The sequence below is a fragment of the Fundulus heteroclitus genome, chromosome 5 (genome assembly GCF_011125445.2).
Source record: "Fundulus heteroclitus isolate FHET01 chromosome 5, MU-UCD_Fhet_4.1, whole genome shotgun sequence".
Taxonomy (NCBI): Eukaryota; Metazoa; Chordata; class Actinopteri; order Cyprinodontiformes; family Fundulidae; genus Fundulus; species Fundulus heteroclitus.
Window position 1 is genome coordinate 18452482 of NC_046365.1, and position 12304 is coordinate 18464785.

At 41.4% G+C, this 12304-nt stretch overlaps 1 protein-coding gene across 6 annotated transcripts in view; it reads left to right on the forward strand.

The window, feature by feature from the left end:
• krt222 (keratin 222) overlaps positions 1 to 12304 on the forward strand; it is a 51381-nt gene that overhangs the window by 13812 nt on the left and 25265 nt on the right. For 2 of the 6 annotated variants that reach the window (XM_021313069.2, XM_036137074.1), the window contains exons 2-3: positions 3954 to 4299; positions 4449 to 4652. In XM_021313069.2, the coding sequence (XP_021168744.2) occupies positions 4455 to 4652 (198 nt within the window). In that variant the 5' untranslated portion in view covers positions 3954 to 4299; positions 4449 to 4454. The remainder of the gene's footprint in view (positions 1 to 3953; positions 4300 to 4448; positions 4653 to 12304) is intronic. The other 4 variants (XM_021313064.2, XM_036137077.1, XM_036137076.1 and 1 more) reach the window with 3 other exon arrangements.

Sequence of the window (12304 nt, forward strand, 5' to 3'; positions counted from 1 at the left end):
AGTCTGCAAAGTTTCCTGTTAGATCAATATAATACCATTAGGTCAATGCAGAGGATTATATTTCAGGATCAAGATTGTTTTTATTATCTTTTCTAGATTTGTTTAGGTATTTATTGCTGATATTATAAAATTTAAGAATAATAATATATGCTAATACTCTGTTTTTTTTTTTTTGGATAAACTGAAAGCTTATCGGTACTCTTTTAAACAAGCGCTGTCCGCCCTAGGCCATTAAATAACACCTTAGCTGTACATAAAGTGCTCTTTTATTTGAACAAAGTTGTGCTATGGTCATTTATATAGTATAAAGTAAGATTTACACTATATTCCCTGAAGTATTGGGTCACTAGTTTTACTTCATTGAATTCAACTGTTCCAGTCACTTCAATGGCCTTAGGTGAATGAAATGCAGCTCCCAAGCAAACACACTGTTGCTTCTAACATTTGTGAAAGGATGGGTCACCCTCATGAGCTTAGCGGATGCCAGTTTTGTGCCATGAGACGATACCACCTTTTCAGTCCAGTTGTGGAATTTCCTCTCGACCAAGCTATGCCACAGACAAGGGTTGGTGTGGCATTATAACAAAGTGGAGTCCAGTGGGAAGGACAGCCACTCACCCATGAAGCGGTAGGAAGCGTAAAATCACAGACTGGGATTAGTGGATCGGTGAGTTACGTATCGCCACCAATCTTTTGCAGAGTCAATGGCTACAGACCTCCGCTTCACATCACCAAGTGCAATGTAAAACATCATATGCAATGATGTAAAGGTCGCTGCAGCACCGGACTCTACAGCTCCACAGTCCAGTGGGGAGTGGGCTTTACGTTGCCATTGGACTTAACAACAATGGAGAGAAATGTGTCCTGTACAGGGAAGAATCATACGTGTGTCTGACAATCAAATGGATGGGTCTGGCCTTGGCAGTTTCCAGGAGAACAGCACATGCCTGACTCCATTGTGAAATGTAAAGTTTGATGGGGGATAATCTTGTAGAGCTGTGTTTCAGGAGTTGAGCTCAGGCCCTCGTTTACTGGGACAGCTCTCACAGGTGGCCTCAATATACCGGAACATTTTCCATAATTTTCCAGAAAGAGCCGGTGGTCCACACAGAGATCTGACTTAAACCTGAAAGAATGCGGCTGGGATAAGTTACACTGGAAACCGAGCCGGGCCTCTCGTCCAATATCAGTGCCTGACCTTACAACAGAGAATGTTCAAAAAGCACATAAAGACATGACTAAACCTTGTTTCAAACCTGCTGTTTGAAATCATTCACTAAATGGATCAGTGCTTTTATTCAACCTGTGTGTATTTACAACTCTATGCGGGGTTTTTTTTTAATTCAAATTATATTTATAGTGAAACAAAGGTGATGTTTTAAAACATGGTCATATTTTAAGCTAAATAAAGATTTCTTAGATAGCCATGTTTTATTATTACCTTTTAGATCATTGCAACTGAAAGACATGACATATACATTTGCAAAGCTCTAAGATAAGCAATTGTGTTTATAATACTAATAAGTGGCTAATGCGAAAGTATTCCACATGGTGTGTATATATATCCCACCCTGGGTCTTTCTGCATGTTCTCCCTGTGCATGCATGGGTTCTCTCTTGGTACTCCGGCTTCCTCCCACAGTCCAAAAACATCATCTCTCTGAATTATCCTTAGGTGTGAGTGTGTGGTTGTTTGTCCTGTTTGTCTCTGAGATAGACTGGCGACCTGTCCAGGTTGTACCCCGCCTCTCACCTATTGACAGCTGGAGATAGGTAAATGGTAAATGGCTTGTACTTGTGTAGCGCTTTTAACTAGTCTTGACGACCTCCAAAGCGCTTTACACTACAGTTCAGTCATTGACTCATTCAGACACACACATTCACACCCTGACGGTGGTGAGCTATGTTAGTAGCTACAGCTGCCCTGGGGCAGACTGACAGAGACGAGGCTGCCATACAACGGCACCACCGGGCCCTCTGACCACCGCCAGTAGGCAATAGGGCTTGGGCGTCATGACGTATTACTTTCCGTGGCCGCCATGTTGATTGCCTCCGCCGCCGCTACTCAGACTACTGCCTATGACTACCGCGTACTGTACTCCCTCTCTCAGCCATGTTTTAATTTGATTAATTTCACCTTAACTTGATTTTAACCATGGTAAACCGTTGCTGTATTGTGGGCAGTAACAACGCAACACATGATCGCCATGGGAAAAACATAGAAAATGGGTTAAGTTTCCACCGCTTTCCTGCCTGGAGGCGCAACCACGGAGAACAAGTGTCAGAGATAACGAAGAGTCGTCGGCTCGCTTGGATCGCGGCTTTAAGACTACCGATCATAACTTTCCACAGAATCCCAATGTCAATGAGAGTGTGCTCCCTGCATTTTCATTCTGGTAAGTTAAAGATGCACGGTTTTATTTTATAGCCTACATTGTTTCTTTCCTTCAGCCGCGACACCACATACATGCACATAAATACTAAAACGGCAGCGGGAAAAGGCTCAAATACGTGAGAAACCCGGAGGGTTTAGGGAGGGCTGGCAGTTAACGTTACTAACTACACCTTTGAAACACATAGCAGCTAGTTAAAAGTACATTACATGCGTGAGTGGTTGTTGGCACTAACGGTTAGCAGTTACTAAACTAGCAGGTGCCAGAGCCCGTCCTGAACCCATCCATTTGTGAACTGCACATAAGACTCCAAGGACTTGTAGCTTTGGAACTGTTCTGAAGTATAGGCGCTCACACCACAAACAAGGTAGCCGAAGACGTCCGATATGCAAAACAGTGCCAACAAGTGGTCGTCGGCGCTCCACTCATTGTTTGGAACTTCATATGGATCCAAATTATTAGTAATGCTGATTTTGTCAACATACCGGTCCCTGGCTTCTCTATTTAATGTGTCCCGGTAAATTTCAGATCCTTTTCGGGATTTTAACATCTTTTTTCTATCTATTCTTTCTCAACTCTACTTCTATGTCTCTTCGTAGATATATATATACATATATATATATATATATATATATATATATATATATATAACACCTATAACCTATATATAACCTACTGCTATACCAATCATATGTGTAGTATGAATGCAAAAAAGTAGGAGACCAAATTTATGTAAGAAAACTTATATTACATTTGCTTTGTAGTAATGTAGTTATTTTATACTGAAGAAAAATTAAAATATGAATTACTATGAATTACATTAAATTTACCCTGTTTCCAAATTTATCTGTTTAAGAATCAATCAATATCACATTTATATGTAGTTTTAATTTAAAAGTGACGTACAAAAGTAATTTATTCAGTTCAGTTTCCTGTTTTTTCCCCTTAGATATAGCCCTTTTATCCATTTTGTTTGCATACTTAAAGCTTTTGTGGAACACACCTCTGGCTAAACCAAACATCCATTTGAGAACGTCTTATATGGTTTTATTACTCTATGACTGTGATGATACTCTGCAGGGCACCTTTGCCTGCTGGCTGTTTGAGGCTGATATGGAAATGTATGTAAATTTGAAAGAACAAACACAACGTGCCTGCAAAAAAAAAAAAAAAAAAAAAAACAGGCTACTGAGGTCTTTTCTTTTCCCATTGTTTGAATCACATCTTGCTATTTAAAGAAGCAATCTTTGACCCAGACAGTCTTGCAGAAAGACTCTAATTTTCCCAAACTAGCCTTTACAGATCTTAAGCAAGAGGTGAGTCAGACCAGAGGTCTAGAGCACAGACTTGTGTTAGTTATGGCGCGTTTAACTACTTATTATGGGACAGCTAAAGTCCACACCGGTCCTGTCACTGTGTTTCCCTGAACATTCCCCTATGCCCTATGCCTGTTTGAAAGCAGCTCAGTAATCCTGGATCAGGGAGCACAAAGGGGGTGTTGGTGAGGTAAGCGCTGCATCCAGGGCTCTTACCCCATGACTCTCCTCTGTCCTACATCCAGCCAGGCGGATGAGGTGTGGCAGGGAGGAACATCCCTGTGGTGGCTGACCCTGAGCTCCGCAGATCTACACACGTGCTGTGATACAAACAGCTGCTACTCCTCTCTGCGTCTGAGAGGGCGGCTTCCGATGACCTGGGATTCTGGAGCTAAGAGAAAGTGGCGGCCAGCTCTCTGTAGAGGAATACGGTTGATGTGTGGGGAGTGTTGGATTGGCTTTGTGTGACCGGATGAGCTACACGACTAAACTTGCTTTCACTCTCTCCTTGAGGGCCACGTTGCTTCGGATGAGTATCAGTGGGTAAACATTTACCATGTAAACACCTTTGTCAGCATGTGATTTCAAAAGGTAGGCAGAGTGTTTGCTGTGAAAATACCTCATATTACTGAATGTGGCTCCGTGTACGGGCTCTGTATTCTGGCCGTCAAAGGTGCTGCATTTCACTCCGTTAAAAGCGTTTGCTGTGTGTGGGGTAGTAAACCTACATGCTCTCCCAGGTCTCCATGGACTTGCTGCAGGACTCCAACCATACCATGTGGGACCTTAATGCCCGACTGAAGATCTTCATGGAGCAGGTGAACAGACTGCAGGAGGCCAACCAACAGCTGGAGGCTCAGATCGCCGAGTGGAGCATCAGAACCGCCTCATGCAGCCAGAACTGGTCCGAGCAGGAGCAGACCGTCAAGGAGCTCCGATCCCAGGTCAGATTTTAAGTGATTATTAGAAACCATTGACGAATGGAGAGCAACAGAAATTGCAGACGTCTCATCTAGATGGTGCTTTTCAGGCTGTTCAGTGGTAATATTAAGATTATTTTCCATTACATTATCCTAAACTAAGCTGTGCAAAATCTCCGTGAACCGGGTCATGGCAACAGCAGGCAGGCTTAAATCGGAGGCAACCGAACTTTTGCTCAGTTTTAATGAAAACGTTTGGACACCTATCCAGGAGTCTTTGTCAATTCTGGTGGCTCGCATTTGAGCAACCTGTAGTTGGAGCGCTGCTATTTTTAAGTACACAGAAGTCCGTCCTCCAAGATGCATCCCAAGTCAGATGCAAATTATCTTGAACTTACAGTGCATGTAAGGTGCGAGCAGCAATGACTGCGACTTACTGCCTAGTCTCATTTTCATAACAGCTTCACATGCTAGGATGTAAGAATGGTAGATTAAAGCTACAGTAGGGAGTTCTGAGAAAACTGTGGAAAATTAGAACAGCCTTAGCCTTAGTCTTAGCAGCAAGCTACAGATATTTGATCACCACTGATACCGCAACAGTGGCTATCTTAGTTCTATAGTTAAAAAATTAACAAATCTCGCAGAGATAATTGTCAAGCAGAAATTTGCCTAACTCTGCAATAGTTTTGAATCCGTTGCTCCTACCACCCCTGAAAAGCCCCTCCATTTTATTTCAGGCTTGGTCTAATTCAGTGTATTTCTTCAAATGGCAGTAGGACCACTGGACCACTTTGTCTCATATTTTACATAGTGACCGTTTTAACAAATAAGTAAAAAATACATTTCTACGAAAGTTACCTACTGCAGCTTTAAGTAACTTAAAACAAACTTCTTATAGTAAGTATTGAACACAACAACATTTTTTTTCAGTAAACCTATTTCTAATAGAGGAATTAACTTGCATATATCAACAAAAACCCAAATAATCCACACATACAAAGACATCAGATCTTTTTCATGGCAGTGTGAACGGCCCAATTCCGATCTTTTCACCAAAAAGAAAAAAAAAAATGTTTTGTTTTGTGCCACTTCCAAATATGGTACTAATTTGGTTACAAATCGGATATTTTTCAAATCACCCTCAGTCTGAATGGTCATGTTGCATTTCATCAATCTTTTATGTCACTGCCCTGGATCTCACTACACATCCCCCCACAGCTGTAGCAGCTAGCGCTCCATAAAACGCCGTTGTTAATAGCTGTGCTGCTTTCTTCTTACCTTACATCTAGCTATGATGTGGTCTTAATATTGTCGGCTCCCACTGCTCAACAGCTTTCTGATTATAAAAACAAGAGATACCAGCCATAATATGTGTTTTTTGTTTTTCTTTACACATTTTTTAAACAAATCTTTATTGAACACTTCTGAAAACAATTACATTCACCATTTCTTCCGTAAAACAGCTCACTGCCATGTGTGACGTCTGTTTGTGCTATCTGTGCTTGCGAGTCGCTTTGTGGTCTTGAACCGTTCAGACAGAAGTATGATGGCGGTCGCATATAATAGTAGTATAAACGGCCACCTCAAAAAAATCTGATTTCAGCAAAAAAAATCGGAATTCAACATCAAGACCTGCAGTGTGAACGTAGCCTTACTGAAATGTATTCTATTCCCAATAGAAAAGCCTTTTCTGATAATGCTTCAGGACATTACCTGTATAAAGAAACTAGTCGCATAAATTGGAATCAAGGTGGGTGACTGACTAAGTGATTCTAGCAGGTTTATTTTATTTGGAACCAATTAAAAGTTTCATTTGCTGTGTGTTTGGGATTATTGTCTTGCTGAAAAAGTCCCTCTCTTGTTTATAATCAGATTATTCATCAAGAATGCATTTGGTCTGAACGCAGCATAAAGCATTCATAAGGAGTACCTTTACTTTCTAAATATTGACAGTATTTCAAACATTTTCTGGACTAATTATGTGTTTCTGCATCTTCTTCTCCTTACGTGTTCACTAAGTATTCCTTGTGTCAGTACACTTTATTACACCTAATATATTGACTAATTTGATCATTTTTGTGGATTGCTTGAGTTGTTCCCAGCATCTGGTGTGAATTTCATGTCCATATCCCCATAGGAGACATATTTATTGAGAAAAATTATGTGTTCTATTCTTATCTTCTCTACTGTATGCATAAAGTATAATTTAATGTCAGCTTCTGTTTACACTTGATTTAAGTAATTACAATATATCGGGGCAGAACATGGGCTTCAGGCTAAAAAAAGGTTTAAATTGCCATCGGCAGGCGATAACGTCGTATTTTAACTCCTAAAGTCGGAGTGAAGCTTGACTCTGCATCACACATGCACAGAACCGAACTTTACGGCCATTTTGCATCATTATTTTGCACTGCAAACATTGCTGAACTTTTATGATGCATTTAAATTTAAAAGTACACAACTGAACGTTTACTGCATTTTTGCACCATTATTATTTTGCACTGCCAACACTGAACTTTTCAAATTAATGCCTTTTTTAGCTAACCTGACTCTAGCCATATGGATTTCGTTCCGCCTAGCTTCACTCACATCCATCTGGGACCTCTCCATAGGAATTGCCTTTTTTGAAGGCTGGGCCTTATCAAAAATCCTTGCATATGATTGGATAAGCCACTTGTCTGTCATTTTTATCGACGTGCTATTTCAACCACTCACACCGAAGCTAACCCGTGACGCTGTGAGAGCGAGGCAGGAAATAACAATTTTTTTTTTTTTAATGTGTTTGTGGCTCTAGTGGCACGCGTTTTACTGACAGAGAGCTGACAGGAAGAGGGGGGAAGACAGGCGGCAAAGCGCCGCGGGTCAGAGTCGATCCGGGGCCGACCGCGTCGAGGACTAAGGGCCTCCTAACATGGTTCGCGCTAACCGCTCCGCCGCGGGCCGCCACGGGCGGGCCTTCAGAGCCGTTCTCTGATGTTCTTTTAATGAAACAATATTAGGTAGATTGGACAACACGGAAGAAATAGCAGCATCAATGTTAACGCTTGCTTCCTCGATGCGAGCCGCCATTGCTATCTGAATCAAAACAGTCTCACGTCACGGTCGCTTCTCCACTACGTCACATCTATGAAACTCCAGCCCTGCGTCCTGATTGGCTAGACAATAAAATTGGTTGGAGAAATCACTTTCTATGAGAGAGGTCCCAGATGGATGTGAGTGGAGCTAGGCGGAGCGAAATCCATAGAATCAGGTTATTTTTTAGCACCCTTATCTTTGCACTATAACCAGACCTCTCAACTTTTATCAAAAGTTAGGAGTGAGATTATGCTAATTTGGGGGCGGAGCTTGTTTGGGGGCGGGGCTAACCGGACCCTGGAAGAGCCGGTGAAGTCAACTCCATCTCATTTTTATCCCACCAGACAATGAAGTAGACATATATTACTTTTGTTAAAAAGAGAAAGAGACGTATTAATACTTTATTGTTCAGTTAATGGATTAAGACATAAATAATACACAATTGGTCAAATAATACTGAATAAAGTAGATAAGTAGATTTTAATTATTGACCGAATTATTATACTGTTACACATTCATCTGTGGGTTGTTTATCATTGTAAATCTATAACCTGATTGGTGAATCAGGCTGAGTTTCATCAAGCCTTTATGATCAACATTTCCCCTCAGCAGCAACACTGAAGCACACAGAGGTTCCCGCTGCGTCTTTACGCACGATCCAGCTGCTGAAGTCTCCCTCTTTTCAGCTCAATGCACTTCTAGACTGTTACAGTTTATAACCATTATCACCTTTCACAGCGACAGGTTTCTCAATCAGTCGCCGCGCTGACCAGACAAATCTCTATTGCTCTCGTCAGTGCGCTCTGGGCGCCCAGAAAGCACCTGCTCCGAGGGAAAGGAGGGGAGGGAGAGGAGCAAGCGCGGAGGCACAGAAATACGGTGCATGTAGTTAAAAAATGCGAAATTAATAAAAACGAAACTTATAAACTGACCAAGTGGCGTTTTAAACTGGTTAGCAGAACTGTTTTTATGATCAGCGTGCAGCCATGACTGGTTCTGAATGAACCGGTCATCTCGCAGCAGCTCCGTCCCCTCCCCTCCTCCTCTGTACGCGGTACAGGACCTTACCGGCTCACTTTCACCACTGTTAAGACTAAAATTATTCATATCTCTGATCACTCTTCCTGCTGCACTGTTAAAAAGAACTGCAGCAGGAATTACTGATGGCCACAAGCTGTGAAAGAAGCCGATCAGCTCAGCAGAAGGCGGAGTTTTGTCGTCCGCAGCCCAGATGGGCTTTGTGATTTTTATACGTGAGAAATGCCATGTTTGCGTGTGAAATGTCATGTGTTGCGTGTGAGCGTGTGAAGTTAGTGAAATGCGTGTGTCACACGGTCAATGCGTGAGAGTTGAGAGCTATGACTATAACCATGGTTGAACATTCTTCTGCACACTTTTTTTAAACTGTTTTTTCTCCTGCACTGTTACATTCTTGTCACTGCTGCACTCTATATTGTAATGTTATTTTATTTCAATTGCAATCTCATTACATTGTCGTAAGCTGTAGGCGACGAAATTTCAGTGACTTAACTTAAACAAAATAAAGTTTGTTTAAGTCTAAGTCTAAAACTGTGTAAGCATACTTACATTTAAAACTCACAACACACTAAAAATCAGCTTTTACCAACGTGTAAGTAACATTTGCCGTCTTGCATATAATACTCTCAAACCCTCATGTCAGAAATAAAGCCCCATCGAATCAACGTGCTGCAGAGAATTACAGGCACTCGTCTGTGACATTTTGCTGGACCGCAGCCAGAGAGCCAGAAGGCTATAGAGTAGTGCTGTCTGTCACACAATGTGCGAATGGTTCTCACTTTGAGCCCTGTCTCAGTCTGGAGAACATTAACTAACCCAGGTAACTAGTGCAGCAGTGTCACATGACCGAGCTTTATAATTTCCTCTTCCTTCTCACCCACCGTTTCAAGCTTCCCAGCAAGTGTCAGCTTCTTGACAGACATTTTAACGTCTTTCTTGTTTCCGTTTCAATTCCACCTTACTATAAAGTTCGTTGCATATTTCCATGACGCCAGCTGTCATAAGACTGCTCTCTTTCTTTCATTCTTTGCTGATCCTTTCATGTCAGCATTTGATTAATTAACTTTTTATTCTCTATTTATTCTCTATCTCTAATTAATACACCATCCATTTAAAGATGAGAAGTCAGTCTATAAGACAAGACAAAGTGATCACTCACCTATCACGGGGTATAGTAATACCCCTATAATCAATTCAAAATATTGTTTATGGTAAAGTCTTGGAATATTCCACCCTTTTTGTTGGCTTTCCTTCAGTCTGGGCGTGTTTCTGTCAGAGAGTGTCGCACGTAAGTGAAAATGAAGATGAATAAGGGTGTGAAAATGTTTGATGTGCGCGGCAAAGAACACGGAGCCCCATTTCCTGTTTCATTCCTCCACTGTCACGTAAGACTTTCTGTTTTGCCTTAAATTGCTTTTTTAACTTATTAAACACTATGAATCAACTGAAAGTGGGCAGTACCTTTTGTGTGTTGCAAATATCACTCACAGTTTTGTCCCGCTTATTGGCTTGGTAAAGTGATCCATTGACACTGTTCAAACAAATATGAGCACTGTCGATTTTTTTTTTCAAGAAGTGAAGAAATGCAAACACTGAATGAAAAAGGGTTGAAACTAGTTCAACAAAAAAAAAAAAATTCTGTTGTTTCAAATGACGTCTTTGCTTTGAAGCACCATAAGTTTCTGCTTTTTATCCTGAATCCCCCCTCGTTCATGGTAGATGGCTGTTCACACTGAGCCCGGTTCTGCTAGAGGTTTCTTCCTGTTAAAGGGAGTTTTCCTCCCCACTGTCACTGTATACATGCTCAGAACGAGGGATTGCTGCAAAGTCAGTGACACAATGCAGACGACTGTCTGCTGTGGCTACGCACTTTCAGCAGGAGTGAATGCTGCTTGTCAACGACTCAATGCGTTCTGCTGGGTTTCCTTAGATAAAAAAAAAAACTTTATAGCCAATCTGTCTATATAATTTGATTGAACTGACTTTGTAAAGTGCCTTGAGATGACAGGTATTGTAAATTGACACTATGTAAGTTAAAAGGAATTGAAAATTTTAATTGCGTAACACACTCATGCGCATCGTGAAAAGTGTAAAAATGTAGAAGGTTTTTAGGTGTTTTTTGACATTTACTATCTTGTCAAGACATAGTAATCAAGTTTTTTTAGGTTCCCAATGCTGAATTTCTGCAGGACAGCCTTGATACACGGCTTCAGCAGGGTTTGATGGTGAACTCTGATCTGAAGGTGAATGCTTTGAGCTTGACCCCATGTGTCTATGTTTGAGACTCTGATTTTATGTAACAGGAAGTAGCTCTTCGAGTTTTTGCCCTGCAGCGTTTGCAGAGTCGCCTAATAAACACTTCTTGTCAGGCTGGCAACACTTGTTTACACAAACAAGAATGTAGCATCCAACAATTCTGGTTACTCGGTAGAAAACAGAAATGGTGACAGACAAGGTATCAACAATTGGCAAGCACTAACAATACAATGACCACTGTTGTGTTCACACTGAACAAGAACTAGTGCTAAATTTAGCCCAACCAGGTAAAAAAAAAAATCACATTCATAGTTCACCACCTAAACATTTAGAAGTCCAAAACTAGTTATTTTTCATTCTACTTTTTTTCCATAAAACAAAGTAAGAAATATATGTATACAGGTCATGACATCATCAAGCAACATTATTGTTATCCCCTGGCATTTACAGCATGGCCTAACATCTTGAAGCTTGTAAGTTTAAGATATAGTTCTTACCAGCACAATGGTGTAAGTGAATAGCTAAAAGTGAATGCATTAGGCTGCAACTTTTTTTCCTCAGCAAATGGAGGTTCAGAACATCTCTGTTTTATCTGTTACTTCTGATGCTTGGCCCAAGAGCCATTTGTTTAGAAGGCCGACAGTTTAAATCTTTTCTTATGGCAGAATAAAGTGTTATTAATGAAAAAAATGGGAGAACTGAATTTGAATGTTTTTTGGCACCTTATAATTACATAAGCTTAAACGTCACAATATATGGACTAATCTAATGTAATGATCCCAGCCGGACAGAGAGTTAGGTATTTTTAAAAGGTTTATTGAGAGGATGAATAATGGCAGGTGAGGCAGGCAAGCAGAAGCAGACTTGGCAGATGAATTTTGGCTGAAGGTGCAGGCAGGCAGGAATGAGCAGGAGACTAGAGGATGCGGGTAGTGAAAGATCAGAAGAGGCGATGTGGAACGGGGAACCACCAGAACAGGCAGAGCAAGCGGCTGGGACTCACGGAGAAAACAGTCATCCTTTAACAGAAGAGTCCAACTGCTTGAGCACACAGGATCTGGAAGAGACGGGGCACGAGGCGAGGAGAGAAGAAGAGAAGAGACGTTCTGGCAGGGATGAGTTGGCTGAGGCAGGTATATGTAGACAGGTGACCAGAGTTGGCAGTAATTACTGGCAGTAGGTGGAGTTGATGTGGAGTAGGGTGGTGGCTGGAGGGAGACTGAGCTGACTGGATGATGACTGGTGGCTATGAGGTGACAGGCTGAAGAAAAGTCCACAGAAGTCCAAAGGCAAAACAAACAAAAACC